The sequence below is a fragment of the Protopterus annectens genome, chromosome 13.part0 (genome assembly GCF_019279795.1).
Source record: "Protopterus annectens isolate FY-2018-M chromosome 13.part0, PAN1.0, whole genome shotgun sequence".
NCBI classification, from domain to species: domain Eukaryota; kingdom Metazoa; phylum Chordata; order Ceratodontiformes; family Protopteridae; genus Protopterus; species Protopterus annectens.
Window position 1 is genome coordinate 201,295,496 of NC_056747.1, and position 21,022 is coordinate 201,316,517.

A 21,022-nucleotide genomic window follows, 5' to 3' on the forward strand; every position below is an offset into this window, starting at 1 on the left:
AAGTGTGAAGAAAAAAAAAGAATAAAGTTTTGTACCAAGAAAAGACAACTGTCCCTGCTAAAGAATGAAAGGTAAGAGGGCAACAAATAAGACAAAGGCTATACAGATAAAATACGGGATTAGAAAAAAATATGAAAGTTGCCACAAAACCACAAAGCTCATCCATCAACATTCTAGATTCTTAGGGGTTATAAGATAATTAAAATAAATTCTTAACATGCAGTAGCGAATGAGGAAGTATTAGGAAGATATTGTATTGCAGGACATGGAGTTTCAAAATGCTTAAGGTCAGGCAGAAATACTGAATGAATTTTTCACATCTCCACTGTCACCGCAGCATTGAGGAAATTTGGTAGCATGTAAAGGCAGAACCAACGTGAATGAGGACAAATAGCTAGATGGAAAAGTTACTAAGAAAGAAATACAGAGAAAACCTACCTTATTCTCAGGACATTAGGCACAATGTGCATATAGGCTGTATAGGGAGAACCTACCTTCTTCTAAGGAAATAATTTATAGATAAGCTGTACAGGGAGAACTTACCTTATTCTGAGGAAGTAAGGCACATCTTACAGATGAGCTGTATAGAGAGAACCTACCTTATTCTGAAGATATAAGGCTTAATGTACAGATAAGCTGTACAGGGAGAACCCGCCTTATTCTGAGGAAGTAAGTCACAACTTACAGATAAGCTGTATAGGGAGAACCTACCTTATTCTGCGGAAATAAGGAACATCTTACAGATAAGCTGTATAGGGAGAACCTACCTTATTCTGAGGAAATAAGGCACAACTTACAGATGAGCTGTATAGAGAGAACCTACCTTATTCTGAAGATATAAGGCACAATGTACAGATAAGCTGTACAGGGAGAACCCGCCTTATTCTGAGGAAGTAAGTCACAACTTACAGATAAGCTGTATAGGGAGAACCTACCTTATTCTGCGGAAATAAGGCACATCTTACAGATAAGCTGTATAGAGAGAACCTACCTTATTCTTGGGGTATAAGTCACAACTTACAAATAAGCTGTCTCCCTGGATACTAAAGGAGTTGGCAGTGGTGCCTGGAGAACAACAGGAAGAACTTTGCAGCCTTGTTAGTAAATGGACTTGTGTTGCAGCTCTGGATGATAATGCTGGTACAGTTCCTCTAAAAAAGTGAGAAATCTACAAAAGATACAGGCCTATCGGTCTCACTTTTACTCTAACAAAAGGTTGTTGGAACGATTATTCTAGACAGGCTGGTGAAGTACATAAATATTAATGTTTTACAGATTCTAACAGCATGGCTTCATTTATCAGAGTTCTTGCCTTTCAGTTTTGATCACATTTTATGACTATATCAACTCTAAGATGGACAAAGGGACCTTTGTAACTATGGCAGATATGACTGAATTTCAGCAAAGCTTTTGACAGTAAGGGTGGTGGAGAAATTAACAATTCTGAGCTAAGGTGTAAAAGCTGAAGTGGTAGGAAGCTGTGTGACTCACCTATGGTAGTGAGCATGAAAATATTAGAACATAAGTCAGGAAACAGTGGAATAATGCAAAATATTATACTGAGCGGTGCTTGATCCTCTTCAGAGATATACATCAGACATCACACTAGGGTAGAGGAGCAAAATCATCTTGTACTTTGATGATACCATAATTTGTACAGAGATCACACATGGAGGACTTGACTCCAAACAGACCTGCTGTAGTCAGATTGGGTTCACTTGCAAGGCAGGCATAAAAAAAGCAATAAAGATTTACTGTACTGTGGTGCGATTAACCAAGGTAAAATATGCATACTTGGAGGGTAGACCTAGGGTTGTAATTAAAGATCACTGGACCCGTTTAGGGATTCTCCATACCTGTCAAAAATAAAATAAATAAAGCAGTAATGTAGTTTGACAGCTGCCACATCATTTGATAACCTGCTGATTGAGTGATAACTAAACAGCAAAACACAACATGATATACTGGGCAGGCATAATTTGTTTGATTTTTCATTAATGACATTTATCCATCCTTAAAACATGATAGAGGCAAGGGGATAAGGAGGGAATACCCCCCACACACACACACACAAATAGAATTACAGGAAAATTGCCAGGTTATTGTTACTCTGAAACCACATTTACACTGAGTCCACTGTTCTTGACAATCATGGACTTAGGAAGGACACAGGAGGTAAAGCAGCTGCTGCAATTAGCACCCTTTCGGGGAGTGGATGCTAAAGTTGCTGAGCTCATTGTGTCCACTGTACAGGGAAATAATAAGATCATGTATGTAGTACTACATCCAGTACTGGCACCCATACAGTGGAACAGAGATTAAACTGGCAGAAAGCATGCAGTGTGATTATCAACATGGCGAAGAGAATAGAATACATGGAGTGCAAGGAGATATGTTGCTAGCCAGCATGCAATAATTAAAGAAAAACAGAGAAAGGAAGATGGCAGAGGCACATGGGAGGAGTTTAGTTAGAAAAAGAAAGCCAAAAAAATTAGGAGGAGATAAGGGGTGCAGCTGGAAAGATTAACCTTATTCCTGAACTTAAGGCAATAGTGTTTTACAGAGAAGGTGACAGGGGACTGGTGAGCAGTGCTAGAAACAGTGGTAAGTATAATTTGTAAAGGGGGAGGGTGTTAAAGGATGCCAGGGCATTTGAATAAAAAATGGGATGGTGAAGGGGAGAAAGAACTGTCTATAAAATGCTGAAAAGAGTTGGGCAGACTCAGTATTCTGTAGATCTTTCTTCAATAACATGTTACATTTGTATGCATGTAATCTGGAAAAGATCATTGTAATAAATTCACCAAGACTAATTAGAACAGATATGTTGGTGCCTTGAAGGTCTGAAGCAACAATGCATGAAATTATGTTTCACATTTTACATTAATGACATTTTGTTAAACATGTAATTTTAGAAGAAAATTCGTAGTAAAAGAAGCTGCGTCACACAGGTGTATCATATGGCATTTCCTATTTTGTTTACAGACAATTTGCATTACAGAAGCTACCAAATACTTAATATTCACTGTTGGAGGAATCATGGGAAATATTTCCAAAGGACAATTCCATTTTGAAACATCAATAAAGCTCTGGCATTATCTGAATGGTATGTAAAGGTTTTTATAATCCTCCTGTGGTTAATAAAATTTTGTGACTTCAAACTGATGCTCAGAACAGCTCACTGCTTTACAAGAATGTCTTTTAATTGTGAACATGCAACCACTCGTACATGTACTCTAAAGGAAGCAGCTATTAGGTTTTTAAACCACCAAAGAGCTAATGCTGTATAGCTAGTTCTCTCATTACTCATCCTGTTCTTCACCCTTCCCTAGCACATGCAGATGTACTGCTCTGCATGCCAGGGTTCCATCACTCTCTCTTTAAAGGGACATTTATTGATAAGAATCGTAAATCTTCCCTTCTCCAGTTGCCATACATGCCTGGACTACTTATGTCTTTTTAGCTTTAGTCCTACACTGCTTTCCTCCTCAACAATGTATGCGTATAAAATGTATGCGTATAATACCACATCTCTACTACAGCATGCACATTCACTATGCACTAGGCATTTCCTCAAACTCTGTACCACCCATTTCCCTTATTATTTTGATAGCTCTCACTTGCATGCAATCAGATTGATGCCACTCTCCTGATATGGTCTCTAGAAATGAGTACTGAGCATGATCTTGCAGAGGAGACTTTGTCATATCCATAGTGAGCAGGTGGAAAACATACATCTCTGTCATAGGTTCATAGGTAGGTACTAGGCTATTTGCCCTGAAGCCTATATAAGCCTAACCAAAAAGGTTCTCTGGCTTTCGCCACCCAAGAAAGTTATTTTTCTGTGCCCCTGTCTAGTAGAGCCACAGAAGTGATCCCCAGGGTGAATTTCCTATTTCCCATCCAGTTGTCGAGATTTTTCTTAAAGAGGGCTAATGAGGAGCTTTGCTTGACATAAATGGGTAGTCTGTTCCAGAGCATGGGAAGTCTCTGGGACAGGAATATATCCCTCAAGCATGTTCTGTTTATTGTGTTGGCAAGGTTTAGATCCCTGGAGTGTGTGGCTCGGAGGGATTGGGGTTTCTTTAAGTGTAGCATGTCCAACAGATCTGGGTTTGACATGGCTTTGTATGTTAGGCAGAGGTTGACTCTGAGTAGGCGATAAGTGACGGAGTAGAGCTGGAGTTCTTTGAGACGATCTGCATATGGCATCTGTTTGAGGCCAGTAATCCTCTTAGTGAGGTATTTCTGTGGCCTTTCTAGTTGTTGTAGATGTACATGCCAAACGGGGTGTTGCACTGTATAATGGGTTCGATGAGGGATGAGTAGAGAGGAACAATGGCCTCTTTTTCTGGAGGTGAACCCCTTTGTCATGAGGTGTGCCACGTAGAAGGATTTACTGACTACTGTGGCAATGTGATTATAAAGGAGAGACTACTGTCCACCTGTGTCCCAAGGTCTCTTATCACACTTTCGGTGTTTAGTAGGCTACCGCCTATGTGGTAGTTATTGGGTACAGTGTTTTTCCCAAAGGGGATGACACTGCACTTCTTGGCACTGAGCTTGAGGCCAAGACTTTGACACCAAGCATCAGTCTCAGTGAGGCTCCTTTGTAGAATGTCCACATCATTAGGCAATTCTATTATGGCACCTAGTTTGCATTCATCTGCGAACTTCATTAGCCAAAGACCTGCTGTATTAGCCTGGACTTCTGAGAAGTATTTGTCAAACAGGAGACGACCCTGGACTGAGTCCTGTGGTACTCCACTTGTCACTGGTCTGAAGTTGGATTTGAAGTCGGCTACTTTCACTGTGTGGGTTTTGTCAGTGAGCCAGTTGGCCACCCATCTTGTGACATAGGAATTTATGCCCAGTCTAGTGAGTTTATCTATAATTCCAGAGTGGAGGATGGTGTCAAAAGCCTTGGCGAGGTCAAGATAGGCTGTGTGCACCACCTTACCCTCATCCACTGGTCTGGTGACTGCTTCAAAGAAGTCAGTCAGGTTTAGGAGACATGACCTACCTTTTACAAACCCAATCTGAGTGGGGTCCAGAGTTTGGAGGTTACCTATGTCCTTGTTTATAAGCTCCAAGAGGATATGTTCCATGGCCTTGCAGACCAGGCTCATCAGGCTAATGGGGTGGTAATTACCGGGGTCCGTGGTGGTGCCCTCTTTGTGGAGTGGGATAACCGTCGCTCTGCACCATTCAGTAGGCACAAAGCCTGAAGTGAGGCTATGATTGAACATGGTACTTAGTTGGGGTGCCAGTTCTTCTGTAGTTTGTGTAGAACGCAGCCTGGGATGTTGTCGGGTCCCATGGATGCTGTGTTCTTGCCTTTGCACAGTGCGGTCTTTACTTGTGCAGCTGTGATTACAGGGGCATTGCATTCTTCCAGTATAATGATGGGCCCTTTGGTGGGTGAGGGGGGGTGAAGTTTCCACTGAACCTATCTGTCAGGATGTTGGCAATATCAGTAGGTTCTGTATATCTAGTGCCATTGTGCTGTAGCTCAGAGCAGATCTAAGTGTTGCCATTGAGATTATTGACATAGGTGTAGAATGCTTTGCGGTTGTCTTTAGAATCTGGTGATTTTATTTTCGTAACTAGCTTTGGAGGATTTTATGAGGGATCTCAGCTTCTTACTGAGGTTGACCAGGGAGTTCCTGCAATCAGGGGATTTTACTCTTTTTTGCAACAGCTTCTTCCTTCTGTTGTAGAGTTTGTTTATGGCAGGGGATCACCAGATTGGCTTCCATTTTCTGGAGGATAGCATCTTGGTTCTGTTGGGGATGGCATGATCCATGCACTCGTGTATGTGCATATACAGTACATTTGTATGGGATTCAGCAGTCGTACCTCTATTTTCTGTCTGTATTGGTGTCATGAAGCTTGTCACTTCTGTCTTAAGAAGCATGAAGTTGGCTTTGGAGAAGTTTTTTTACAGTGGTTTCCTTAAAGGGGGGTGGGGGTGGGATATTGATGTCTAGGGTGATTAGCTTGTGGTCGGGATCTGACCAGCGAGGAGTTAACCTCTGGCATGGAACATCAGTTGTCCATATTAGTAATGACCAGGTCCAATATATTGCTACCCCTGGTGAGGGTATGGACAAGCTGATTCAGGACATTGGAATGTAAGAATTCCAGAAAGCGTCGAGTAAATGAGTTAGTACATGAGTAGTTTTCCCAGTTTATGGTGGGGTAGTTGAAATTGTCCATTATTAGGGTATTGGGCTGTACCTTAATATTACCCAGTATATCAAGAAACGTGGAGTGGGCATCCTGGGGCTTGGCGGGGGACCTGTAATGAGTTCCAACCTAGATTGCAGTCTTGCCTAGTGTTAGTTGCACTTGGATAATTTTGGATGCATTGTGTTGAGCAACTAGCCTGGAGGTGTGGATATCCTTAATGAATTAGTGTTTCAGTCCAGGCTAGGTGGCCGAAAGGTGTGGTATGAGTTATAGCCTAGTAATGCAGGGGTGCTCTCTGGAGCCTTGATCCAGGTCTCTGTCACTGCACAGATGTCGATGTTCTACATTTTAAGGAGGCCTTGAGTGGGTGCATTTTGAGGTTTAGACTTCTAGCATTGAGTAGCACTACCCTCAGATTTTGCTTGCTTATACCTGCTACGGTGGTGAGTTTGCTTATACCTGCTACGGTGGTGAGTTTGTCATTTGAACCTTGCCTAAAAAAGGCACTATAGGGGTGGCAAGAGCCTTAGCCAGTATCTGGAATACCAGGGGTGACAGGTACAGGCCATCTCTGGCAAAGCATCGTGGTTTGTCGATCATGTCGTCCCAGGCAAACGGTCACTGGATCCCCTTAGAATGACACCAGAAGCTTAGCCAATTGTTGAAGTCATTCATTTTGTCCTTGTATTGTGGTATCATTCTGGGCGATGGCAGGATGCTACTCAGGACTAGGGTCATACCTGCCTGGACTACACAATCTGAGAGTTCCTCTGTGTCTCTTTTCATGTAGTAAAGGGAGGTGCGTCTCAGGTCATTCACACCAACATAGACAATGACAGAGTCATATTTGTACTTGTTGTGGAGTGACCTGAGTGCTTGCGTTATGTAGTGGATCCTGGTGCCTGACAGGCAGCTGACAGTAACTTTCTCCTTGTTTAGCCCAGTGAGTGGGACATCAATGTGCCTGACTATAGAGTCACATTTGACTAGTGTGTTGGGTACATTGTTTTACCTTATGGGCTGAGGTTGAGTGGCACACTGGTTTTGTGGGCTATGTGTCATTTGGGTAGTGTTAGGGGGTGGTGGTTGCTTGCATTTTAGCTTTGAAGGTCTCTGTTGTTTGGGCAGATTTTTATTGAGAGCCTCAGTGAATGTAGGTGTGTGTTTTGTGTTACTATGTGTGGGTTTAGTGGTGTAGGTTTTGATGGACTATGTGTTGAGTGCGGTGTGGTGCAGGTGTGTACCGTCTCCTCTTGACTGTCTAGTGCAATCTTGGCTGGGGAGAACTTGCTTCCAGTCTGGTTAGTGTTGGGTGGTAGGAGGAGAGAGTTGTCAGTGTACATGAGGCAATTGCTACATTGTCCCAAAATGTTCAGATTCATCAGGTGGACAGGGGAAAATACTGGGAGCTGACTCTTCGACTTGCAATGAGTTTTGAACAAGTGCTGAGCACAAGGAAACAGTTTTGAGTGCTAAAACTAGAAAACTGACTAGTTCTAAGGCAAAATTAGAAGAGCAGACTTTCTGGCACCTAGAATAGTTTAACCCTTGTTAAACGGCGATGCGCAAGACCGAGCAAACACGAGTTTTTAAACAGAAAGATGACAAGGATAGAAATAGTCCAAAATGGCCAATAAAACTCCATATTCTGAGCTGAAACCACTCCTCCAGCAACAGATAGGCTGTTCAAAGCTCACCACTCTCACCGATGAACAGAGATTCCTTCTATCTTAATCTTTCCTATATCTGTGTTCCAGGTACTGTAGCCCATCCACCAAAAGAATAGTCCCTGGCCACCTCTCTACTTCTTGAAGGTTAACATGAACTCCTAGTGCAGTGTAAGGTAGCACATTCTTGTTTGGTGCAGAAGGCTGTGGGTTCTATTCCCACTCTAGAAAAACGAACACCCCCCCCCCCCGAATGGTCGCTCAGGTGGATGTAAAAGATACCAAAGGACCTATTGAAAAGAATATTGTAAGTTCTCTGATGTGGCTAAATTTCCCCTAGTAGTATCAATACCATTTTGGGTTTCCCCTGAGAAGATGCTGCTAGCCTAGTGGGACTAACTTGGTCAACAAAAAGAATAAATAAACATAACTCTTTTCTTGCTCATCTTCATGCTCATCTTTTTCATTTCTACAACTTATTCCTTCCTGCTTTCTTGGACATTACACACTGCCACTTCTATTCTTCTGTTATAATTCCTGTGCTTCTTAAAACAATATAATTACATACACACACATACATATAGTTATACTGTTTTTGATTACAATGAATATGGAGTAGTTGAGCAAACAGTGGTTGTCGTACTCTAGTTGGTCATCTTGAGAGAGCAGCAAATGGGGTAAAATGACTGTGATGATTTCATAAAAGCTGAGTCACCATGAATGGCAGGAAGCTTGTGTACACATGAGTACACAGACACACACACACACATATGCATGGATGTACACAAATACGTACATAAGCAGACACAACACACACAAACATATTGTGTTAATGTAAAATGAAATATAAGTGCGGTGTGTGCATGTTGCTGCTACAGTATTAGAGTACTTGTGTGTGTGTGTGTGTGTGTGTGTGTGTGTGTGTGTGTGTGTGTGTGTGTGTGTGTGTGTGTAAGTTTCCATTAAGGGTGCAATGCAAGCATACATTTGTAAGCACTTCTTACTGCTGGAATCAAATAGAAGTTGAAAGGAAGTGATATATATGCGCATAAGGTACATGTGCACTGTATGTGAATATTCTGCAGCTATGTATTTCAGCAACATTAAGTAATATGTGTTCAGATGAATTTCAGACTCTATTTACTTTGCCTCACTGTATGCTATTTTCCCCTAGAGCAAAGACACAGTGTCCTTCATCTGTTTTTATTTACTATATAATAAATAAAATAGATATTATATCAAGTGATATTCCTTGGTAAGTCCAGTACCACTGAGGCTACTAGGTAAAACAAGGCCTATAATACACACTAAGCAATTATTTATAACTTGAATGCTGCAATGTAAGGCTACCAGGTAAAAATGCAGTAGAAAAGTAAATTATCTCATGGGATAAATGGGGCATTAATACAACAATAGAAAAACAACAGTTTTAGAAGTCAAAATGGCTAGCTGAGTCTCATACATTAACAGCAACAGGAGTAACAGGTATTAAACTTATTATTTAAGCATGGCAGCTGATTATCACACTGGCAAACCTAAGCAGCTTCTATGCGACACCATAAATATGAATATAAGATTATTTAGCAGTTGATTTATTGACACTCCATGTGTTGACATCTGCAATGATGACAATCTACTTCTGATAAAGGGAAAAAAATGGAAAAATACTTGATTTTTTGAGGGGTAAGGCCCCACAAACTCTTGTTTCACCCCTTTATTATTCTAACTCTGCAGTTCTTGCAGGTTGGGAAAAATAAAATTCCCAAATGAAGCTGCTTTGTCTGACAAAACTCTTTATCGTTATGCACCTCATAATAATTTTTAATATGTTCAAAATATCATTTTAAAGAACATTACAAATACTGAACTTCAAATACTGAACTTCTTTGTTTATGAAAACGGAAACCCAGTTACTGTAAGACATATTCATCCCAGTCATGGAGCTAAACTTTCAACATTTTAAGAGATACCATCTGTAGGATAAAACAATAATAATCTGCTGTGATTGTTGAGGAAAGGAAATTGCCCAATGGGTAGCTCCCAACAAAAAGTAGAAATGTATTGCTTGGTTAAGCTTCTAACAGAGGATAAAACAGGTAATGCCTTTAACAGTAGACTAATATCAAAGACTTATAAGGTCTTTAGTGCACAACAATAAAGGGGTCAATGAAGGACTAAGGATCAGTTGTGGTGGAGATACAAGAAGGCAGTCTACAAAAAAGGCAGCAGAAAGAAGAGTTCCAACCAAAGCTAGAAAATGTTTTATTTTCTTTAGTTGGTTATCACGTGCATTGCATATTAGTTGTTCTTCAGCTTGTACAAAAATTGTTTTAATAGAAGTTCTTCGAGTAAATATAATCTGTTGTTTGGAAGACTGTCTCAAGGCATTTAAAAACAAAACAACATGAATTCAAAGAAACAGATTGTTTTTTAAGCTGTCTTTTCAGATTCTGGTTCTACAATCTTAACAACTTTTAAGCATCTGCCAGTTTTGCTGACCATATCGCTGAATCAGGGATGTCAAGAAAAAAAAGAAAAAAAAAAGAAAACTTTGCTAACATATGCAACTGGCTTCCCCCCAGAATAAGAAATAATGCAAAGAATTGTAGGATCTTTTTTAGGTTATACAATCTAAGATTTCTTCCAGTAGAATCTAGCAGGCAAACAAGGAAACAGTCTTAAATATAGGGGTAGTGGTCCCTTACACATTTAGATTTGCAGACCCTTTAAAGACACATTCTGTTCCCCTAATTTCTTCTATAGGCAGTTTGACATGATTTTAATATAATGGCTCTCATTTATGCCATTTTAGACTACAATTAATATTTTAAGGAGTCATTTTTTAACAAAAAAAAACATCTTTATTAAATTAGCACATATGACATAGGCAGTTGCACACTTATATAAATGGAAAACAAAGACACCACTTTAATTGCAAACATTATATATCACAGACACCATAGAAACAATTGCAGTTGCAAACATTATACACCACTTATAATCTAACCAAACATACAGCTCATTCAAATCCTGCCTTCTTTTAAACCTCATTCCTTCTCTGCATACACTGTTCCCCACAATTCCCATGTTCCCATGTAGTTTGCTCCTTCCCTTTTCTAAAGATCCTGGTTCCATTTGTTTTATGTCTGTTACTATATTCATTACTTCTAGTACAGTTAGTTTACACTTTCATTTCCATTTTCTAGTAACTGATTTTTTGGCAGCCACCATAATTAAACTCAGCAAGGCTTTACTGTGCCTAGGCAATTCTGGTTTTGTATCATTGGTCAAAAAAATCATGTCCCCAGTCAATCCAATCTGCTCATGCAGTATATCCCAGACAGTATCCGCAGGGAATCTCTAAAGTCTGCCAACATATTACACTCCCAAAAAATATGTTCCCAACCAGCATTTTCATCCCTGTCACCTCCAGCATTTGCTATCCACCTGAGGGAAAATTCTTTGGAGGCTACTTGAGGTATAAAAATACTTATGTAAAAACTTCCAGGCAAAGATCCTAAATCTTCTAGACTTTGTTGCATGTTTGGGAGATACACATATATCCCCCCATTGTCTGTTTGTGAATTGCTTATCCAGTCTCTCTTCCCAATCATTTCTGAGTCCTCTGACTGATTCTTATAGTTATCATGCAATATTTTGTATGCTCCAATTATTCCTTTTTTAACGGCAGCTTCTGTTCTAGATTCTATTAAAAACTCTACCAGTGCTGGTCTTTCATTTAAGAACCCCCTATTTCTTACTCTTTGCCCATACTAATGTTTTAAGGAGTCTTGAAACTTTACCAATGCATGCTTTAATTTTGGCATTAGAAACTAATAAAAAGAAGTACTACACTTTATCTTAGCAAAAAAAAAAAAAAAAACACACACACATACACACACCCCCACACACAAACCTCCTCAGCATTCAAACATTGTACCACAAAAATAGATTTTAAGCCATTTTAAGGAGTTATGAAGACAACTGGTTAGATTTTAACTCTGTTACTATGCTGCATTGCAAACAGTACTGGTTTGCTTGCACATTCCTGTGAGTTTTCACATATTGTGCTGAAGTGCAAGTACCATGGAAGTAACTCAGTGTCCAGTTAGGTTTTAGGTCCATAGCTGGTCTTTGGTACTCACTATATTTTTTTTACTCCTGCTTACAATTTTCATTTGCATGTGGATGTGTTGGACTGACAGAAGGCTAGGTTATTCTTCAGCTTTTCTCACTTTACTTTGGTGGTGTTAGCCTTCTTGTAAAGCATATCTTCTGCAGACTCTGGCCAGTACCTTACTCATTCTAAGTCACACATACTAAATGTAAAAGTCTGCAGGAAAAAAAAAAATGCTCTCCTCTAAAGCACAAATAAACTAATGCCTGGAGCTCAACATAGAACGTAAGCTGCCCTAAAAGCATAAAAGTATAGGTATTCTGTCAAGCTATGACTCCACATGTGAGCTGTGATCCTTGTTCATAAGTTCATAGATTAGTACTAAGCTAACTGCCATTGCGAGCCATTTTAAGCCTAGCCAATTATCCCTTGTGAGACTCAAACCCTTGTACCTTTTCCTACTAGAAGTACCAGGGGAAAACCTGATTTGTCTGAAAATGCTTTTCCTGTATCAATTCCCACAATCTGGCATTCATTGCTTACAGAAATCCAAAGGTGTCTATTTAATTATTTAAAACAAAACTGGTAAGGCACTTAACTTTCATTTATTTACTCACTGATTTATTCATTCATTCATAATTTGAAACCAGATTTAGCCTATTGAGAAGCCTCTGCCAACAAGCAATTACAATGAATGTAATGCATAGAAACATTCGTTGATGGGAGGCCAGTCCATCTCAGGACATGTAAGCACACACACTCACCCGCCCACTCGCCCACAAACACACACAAACACAAATGCCCACTTTAGCTTGCTATTTGCTATAGTGAGGAGGCTTGTAGAGCTGAACGAAGCAATATCAGGCCACCCAAGATGGACATGTCATAGCTGAGAGAGCTGAAGAAATACATTCCACTTGAGAAGACAGTGGCAATTTACTCCAGTACAGTTTACAAATAAAACCCTGGGGACAAAAGCAATCAGATACACTGTTGAAATGACATGGGAAAATGAGGCTCTAAGGCTTGGCGATGCCCAGCATATTATTGGGGAAGAGCACAGGATAAGTACAAATAATGCTAAAGCTTATGACATGGATGGATTAAAGCAAAGGGGATGTTCATATGCTGAAGTGCCGAGTGACAAAAGGAATGCCTCATGCTGTAAAGAATTACGCACTTTGGTGCCTGAAAGGTAAGAACTATGACCCAAGGTAAACTTAATGCCGTTAAATATAAGGAAATAACATCAAAAATGTATTATGGTCATAATAGCTGATTTGAATACTAATGTAACTTCTTAACCATTACCCTAATATTAATTAGTGCAATTTTATAATTAATTATTGATATTTCTTCAAGAATAACCTCTAAATATTTATCTCTATATTACCTCAATAACCATTGCTATTAATTCTCAATATACCATCCATATTCTGATCAATTACTAATGTGTTTTATTTACTATGGTTAAATGTTAATTGTGAAATCAATTAAAAATACTTTAATGAGGCTTTCATATGGGCTTTTTAGGAATTAATGTTGCTAACTTTTAGTAATATGTCACTGTTTAGTTTGATATCATTTACAAAAGGCTCGATAGCCATAGCAAAAGTAGACAAAGTACATGTGTGTTTTGCTACCTTATTTATTCCTCTTGATTAAGAAATAAAGATCAAAGTTTAACATATAAAAATTAGTTCTGATAAAGTTACTTAAAAATAATAAAGTTAATAGCAAATCCATAGCCCTTAAATACCTTGGTTAAGTGAATCCAAGTAAAATAATCAAAGGCTTTATCTTAATCTAAATCAGTAATAGCTTTATTTTTATTATTCAAGTAGTCTATTGATATAATTATTCTTTTGGTATTATCTGACATTTGTCTATATTATATAAAGACAATTTGGTCTTCTTCTATTAAAGTTTTTAATTCCTTTGCAATAATTCACTTAAGTTTATAATCAGCATTTAATAATTGTACGGGTATGTAAGAAGAGCACAAATTAAGATCTTTGTCCTGTTTTAATGATTACATATTTCTATGTTGGGCATATATCAAATTTGAGTTTGACTTCTGCAAAGACACTTTTTTTGTATAAAATTATATTTTGGGAAAGTAATTTGTTTAATTTTGGTATTATGCCACCATTAGCCAGGGCTTAATTGTTGTTTAGTTTTTCTTTGTTCATTAATTTCAAATTAGTTTCTCTATTCTTTTAGTAATTACTTTTTTAGGTTTCTGTTTAAAAAATATCTGTTTCTATTTATTCATGTATGCTACAATTTTATTTGTTCACTTTCTCATAGTATTTTTTAAACATTTCAATAATATCTTCAATATCAGTTTATTTTTGTTATTCCCTGGAATAGGTATACAATTAATGTGATTTGTACTTGATACCATTTTAGAGCATCTAATTTATATAGCCCCTTTGGAGTTGCAGAATATGAATATAACCTAACTTTCTCCAGACTTACAGAAATATTATGTGATATGATTTCTTGATATTCATAATTCAACTTCTTTTCTGGTATTATATCTTTTCTTCTTCTGCATTTTTAATTTAACCTTATCAATTTTCTTTTCAATTCTACTAATACTTTATCTCATCTTTCCTCTTACTCTAATACAATATTGAAAATTTCCCATATAATTAAAAATTCTGATATAATTATGTGGAATTCAGTGAGACACCTTCGTTGCTGTTAACGTCCAGGTGTATTGCTGTATTTTGTTTAGAAACCATTCTTTGAACTCTGCCAAGTTTGTTATGTATGTAGGTGTTCTATTAAAAGAAACTAGTTTCCTTAAATATCGGTTTAATATAAAATCTATAGCAATATGGTCTGATAACAGATATGCTATCGCCTTTATGTTTTCAAGCTTAAAAACAGATTATTAGATCTAAATCCATGTAACTTCTGGACTGAGTTACAAACCTATATGAATAGTGTGTGTGATATATTTAAGATTCAACTAATCAATAATGTTTTTGGAGATCTAGCAGATAAGATCCTAGGACTGATATCATCACTATCTTTTTTATTTAATATACACTTAAAATTCCCTCCCAATATTTTACCTCCTCTCATACTTGCAATCAACATATCTAAAATTTCTTAGAAAATTTTGCTGCAAGACCCAGATCTCAGTACGCTAGCCAAACTTATAATTCTTGATATTCTACTTCAACCATAAAATATACCTTTATAATCACACAAGAGTAAATTGTTGGTTATTAGCAGATTTTATCCAAGTAGTTGCTGCACCCTTCTTTTTTTCCATAAAAGAAGAACGTATGCTGTATAATATTTTTAATTTAGTCTGTTGATGTTGCATTGTGCTAAATAGGTTTCCTTAAAAATTTGTGTTTTATTATTTTTTAAATACTTGATCAAAGTACTCCTTTTATTCAGACCTTTTATATTCAGATATATGTGTTTTAAAGACGATATCTTGTAATATTAATTTTTCTATTATCAGTATAATGGAAATAATAAAAGGGTAATTTAAACATTAAGTGAGGAATTTTAAGAACGTGAACATTACCAAACTCATTTTTTTTACTTACAAAAGGCACAAAAAGCAAATAACTAATAAAACCAAAATTAACTAATCTTACACTAAACAAAATACTTGCTGTAGAGCTTAATATTCTTAGCTTAAATAAGATTCCCATTCAGTATATACTTCCAAGTCCTTTCTCTAGTCTTGCTTGCCCAATTATTGGCCCTCTTTTTGTAGCAATTACATAGCTTATTTATTACTATTATATAATTTATTAATTATCAAACTTACTATAGTTTCAAAAATCTCTTATCAACAGGAAGGAAAAATAATGTAATGACTTAATGAATTAAATCAACTGCAATGATGAAGATTAAATTAGAATACCCATTAATTTCTTTCACAATCATAGTTACATTTTTATTAAGTGCATTTATTATTGCTTCATTGACATGTTTCATATAAAACAGTCCTTTTAGCTTCCTCAGGAAGCTCAAGCTCCAAAACAGAAAACAATTTAATATTCACTTGCTATAAAGATACCACTAAATAATAATAACAACTGAAGATTTATCAGTCATCTTGGAGGAAGACCACTGAAAGTATAACTTATCTCCTATGACACAACACATTGTTCATTATTATGAAAAAAACTCATTTACTCTTTCAATCTACAGATTAAATTTATCAACCACTGTTCATCACTAATTTAATTATTGTTCAAGATTTACTTCAGTTATGCTTATGTCACCATATAGGCTAACCTCCCTTAATAATGTAATCGTCTTTCCTACCTTACCCCACTCTTTTATTTACAATTATAAGTAACTTAGTATCATTATGTTCCAGATGAAGATCATTTTTTCTTCTTTTGTAATGTGTTATGTTAAGTTTAATTTGAGCATATTGCAGAAAGCTATATATTTACAGCATTTATAGTTTATGTATTTGAAATGTACACATTTTGTTTAGGTTATTACTTAAACTAAATATATGAACTTGTAAATATATAAACTATAAACATTAAATGTTGCTGTAACTAAATATGTACTGTTGTACCATGCCATATGTAATATTAAGCAGTCAAAATGCATTTCTCATCATTATTAATCTCAATCTTTACTTTCTTTAATTTAAGTAACCTAAAATATATAATTGCTAATTAATACATCCATTTTCTAACTCAACCACTCACGCCTTTTATTCATAATACTATATCCTACACTAAACTACTTAATAAGTATATGAACGTATAATCTAGCTATTAAATGTTAACCACATTATATCTCCTTTATTAATGCAATCTAAATAAAAACAAGAATGGTACAATAAGAAAAATTAAGTTATAACGCTAGACTTTCAACTAAACTGTAATACGTAGCTACACTACACCTCTCTTATTGATGCAGAAAAAAAATATTTATTTATTTTATTATTTATTATTTTACATTTGTTAACCGGGATAGTCCGACTGGATACAACATGTCCTTTTTCAGCGGAGGCCCGGGGAGAAAAGCTCCAACAGAGTTACAATGACAATTTGATACACAAAATAGTAAAAAGATGAACAATAACAAAGAACATAGGCTATTTACATACTAGTACAAAACTATCATACTATATCTTATGAATATACTACTAATCATTAGAATATACATTAATAACATACTAGCAAAGTCGATAGGCAGAATAATGCCATAGAGTTTGACAACATACATAGTTCTCATCACAACATACATAGTTCTTATCACCTTAGCTAGTTGGTTTTGATTTTAGTTTATGGCACAGAGCTAGTCTGGGTTTGAGCAAGGACACAGCCAATGTGACTTAAAGTGGAGTTTTAGACTATTTTTGAATTGAACTAGTGAAGTTACAAGCATGAGGTTATTGGGGAGAGAGTTCCATATTTTACCAGTGGTATTGGCGAACAGAGCGTCGCCGCCTAGGTTGAAAGATTTAGTTGTTTGGACAAGGAGTCTGTTTGCTGAGCGAAGGCAGCTTAGATTGGAGTAAGGAGTCATTAAGTTTTTTAGAGCAGGGGTATTCTCAGGTTGTTTAAGGATTTTGAATGCCTCTATGAGTTGGTACTGCTGAAGAAGGTATGGGAATTCTATCCATCCAAGTTTTTTCGGGTTAATACAGTGGTGCGTTCTGTAGGGTAGGCCTGTAACGAATCTGGCAATCTGATTATAGCAGGATGAGAGCTTGTTCAGATCAGATTTGTTCAGGTTAGTAAGCACAGGAGAGGCATATAGTAGGGTAGAGAGAAGGTATGAGCGGGCTGTGGCTGCCCTGGCATTCGGGGTAAGGAAGGCTTTTATTCTGTATAAGGTCCCAAGTTTCTTGTTGACTGACTTAATGGTTTGGTTGATATGCATGTCAAATCTGAGTTTATTATCAATTTTTACTCCTAGTAACTTTGCATGGGTGTCAGGAGAAATAATGGTCCCATTACTGGATTGTATAGTAAAGTGTTCGGTAGGTAATTTATTAGTTGGGTAGAAGAGAAGTAGTTTGGTTTTATTTGGATTTAAGATCAGGAGATGGTTGGCAAGCCAGTTTTCGACTGTGGTGAAACTGTGTTGGGTAGTAGTTAGTAGATTTTCAAGAGAGGCATTGGAACATATTAGCGTTGCTAATTAATTAATAAAATTAAAGCCAGTAATGTAAAAAGTAAAGGTATAACATTGTACTAAGAGGAAAAATGTCTATTAAATAAACTATATCATCAATACTGTAAATATGTAGTTATCCCACTTAATCTCTACCCTCCTCTGTGCCTCCCCTATATATACTAACCTCTCAAAAACCAATATGAACAAACTAGTAGTCTCCTACAACAATATTGCAAGATTTGCAACTGGCTCTACATTTAGGACCCACCACTGTATTAATTATAAAAATCTTGGTTGGCTAGAGTTACCTAACCTACTTCTACTTAATCAATTAATATTTGCCTATAAAATCCTGTATCAGCCTAGTAACACACCAATTCTTACCAACCTTATCATCCCCTACTGTAACCTTAAAACCCTGCGCTCAGCTACTAAAATGCTAGTACTAACACACAAAGCCAACAACAAGGCTGTTGGTAAATCCTGGAACTCCCTTCCCAGTGACCTAACCTCACTACCATCACCTACACAATTCAAAATCAGGCTTAAATCCTACCTTAAAACACATTGGCTATGCACCTGTCTTAACCCAGACTAACATCTCTTGTCTTCTCACTAAATTTCTAAATCTTAATGTCTGCATAATCTACCTGCATACTGGAATTCCAGAAGCTTAACTTGTCTTGCAACTAATTTGGACTCTCTCTCATATCTTAATATCTCTCTTTGTCACCCTAGTATCTTATGTTAACACACCTCTTTCTAGTGTGTTCCTGTACTGTACTTTTTACTTATTTTTACCTAACTACTTACTTCAATATGTCCTTTTTTGCATAAAATAGCTTAATTGTATATAGTACTTCTATTTGTTAAACTTTGAATTTATTTACTGTTTTTTATTTGATTAACGTCAAACATTGTTTTGTACTCTCGAGGAGCTTTTCTCCCCGAGCCTCTACTGAAAATGGATATGTATCCAGCTGGACTAGCCCGGTCAACAAATGTAAAATAAATAAAATAAAAATAAATATTATCTATAATATGTACAATCTTAACTAAAATAGTGTTTAACATATTTTGTTTTGCTTTAATATATTGTGTAATAGTATAACATGGGGTTTGGCTTTATCGGTCTCAAAATAGCCAAAGCCGGATCCAACACTTGGTGACCTTGGCAGCTGCCTAGAACCTGTATGGGGGGGGGGGGGGGGGGGCAGTTTCATTTTTTTTTTTTTTAATCTTCTATAAAGAACACAAAAGCTTCAGTGAAGGAGACTTCTGTAAACACAGCAGGGCTTGAGGATCTTGTGGGATACTTCTGTAAACACAGCAACCCCAGAAACCTCAGCGTTAGGACAACTTCATCTTTAGAAGAGAAACCATGTGAGATTTAAGTAAGACATTAGAGCAGGCATGGATCAGCAAATTTTAGTCTACAGTGGCAGGAGATATATAGGGAGCAAGCCATTCCAAGTGTGTTGTTCAGAGCAGCCAAACAAAGCCATTTTATCTGAAGGATTTCTGCAGTGTGGTGAGTTGAACAGTTGATATACTTTAGTGGCTTGTTCATTTACCTGGTACAAGAGTTGGGCATTGGACTAGGACATAAAGCATGTTCACAAAGTCTGTAGTATTTTAAGGTTCAATTATCTGAGACATTTGTTTTTTGAGCACATATTTAGATCAATATATTTTTTTTTTCAGAAAGACATTATCAGTAAATACCAATTCAGTTTTCAGTCTTACTAATTAATACAGCGTCTTACTTGTTAATATGATCAAAAGAAGAAAAAAAAACACTAATCTGTGTCAAGTGCATGTTACATTATCAGTAAAAAAAAATCTGCATTATTTTCAGTATGTACTGTTGAGTTTCACAGTGCAGAATCTTTCCATTACCGGTGTTCATACATTGAAATCCAAAATGTATACTTTAACTGGAAGTCTTAGGTCAGCTGCTTTATATAGTTCTTTACTGCACAGCTGAGCTCACACACAAACACACACACATGCACACTTACTATACATGTTACTGAATCCAGTCTGCATTTGTTGAAATAATGGTAGAAACAAATGAAGAAATGCAGTTCTGTGTTAGAATGGTCCAGTAACAACCCCTCCCCCCAAGTGGAATGTAGGTCTGATGCTATACTCTTTATTGAATCAAAATACCAGTGTGGGAGGTTATACCTTACATACAAACATTGTGTGTGTGTGTGTGTGTGTGTGTGTACAGATATGTGGACACACGTCACCTATGTGTATGTGTCTGTGTTTGTGTCTTTGTAAAGCTCCCGCATTAGGAGATTATCTAGTTAAGTCACTTTGCTCAGAGTCAGACCCTGCAGGGGACCCTGATCCATTACCTTGTCTAGGGCCCCATTTGACCATGATCTGGCTCTGAATTATGTAGCCATAAAGACTTAAAAAATCATGGGCATTCAGAAGCCGTGTAGCTGAAACACTATGTCCTTGAGTGGTCATTTGCATATATCTCATGAGCCTCCATTACAGGAGGTTTAAGGTGACACACAGTGAAAACTCTAGCCTGGTTGGGTTTTTGTACAAGTGCCTGTAAACTCACACACACACACACACACACACACACACACACACACACACACACACACACACACACACACTAGCTGGTTTATAAAATACAATATTTAACATCTTACTTTGTTCAGGTTTTATTCCTGAAATATGAAAATAATGTACAGTCATTCCTGTCTATAAAATTGGGGGCAGACTGGCAGTGCAGAGCTATAGGCCTCCTGTCTAACATCATTATTAATTAAAAAAAAAAAAACAGCTCTAGCATGTGTTAAATCAGGGGTGCTTCAGGGCTTGGTACTGGGATCACTCCTGTTTAAAGTTGTATTTGCTTCTTTTTCCACTAATGAACATTGTCGGCTATCTA

General features: G+C 37.1%; 1 protein-coding gene across 1 annotated transcript in view; it reads left to right on the forward strand.

Moving 5' to 3' along the window:
- AMH (anti-Mullerian hormone) overlaps positions 1 to 21,022 on the forward strand; it is a 279,033-nt gene that overhangs the window by 62,633 nt on the left and 195,378 nt on the right. Inside the window, exon 3 of the mRNA XM_044090769.1 lies at positions 2,986 to 3,106. Within this exon, the coding sequence (XP_043946704.1) occupies positions 2,986 to 3,106 (121 nt within the window). The remainder of the gene's footprint in view (positions 1 to 2,985; positions 3,107 to 21,022) is intronic.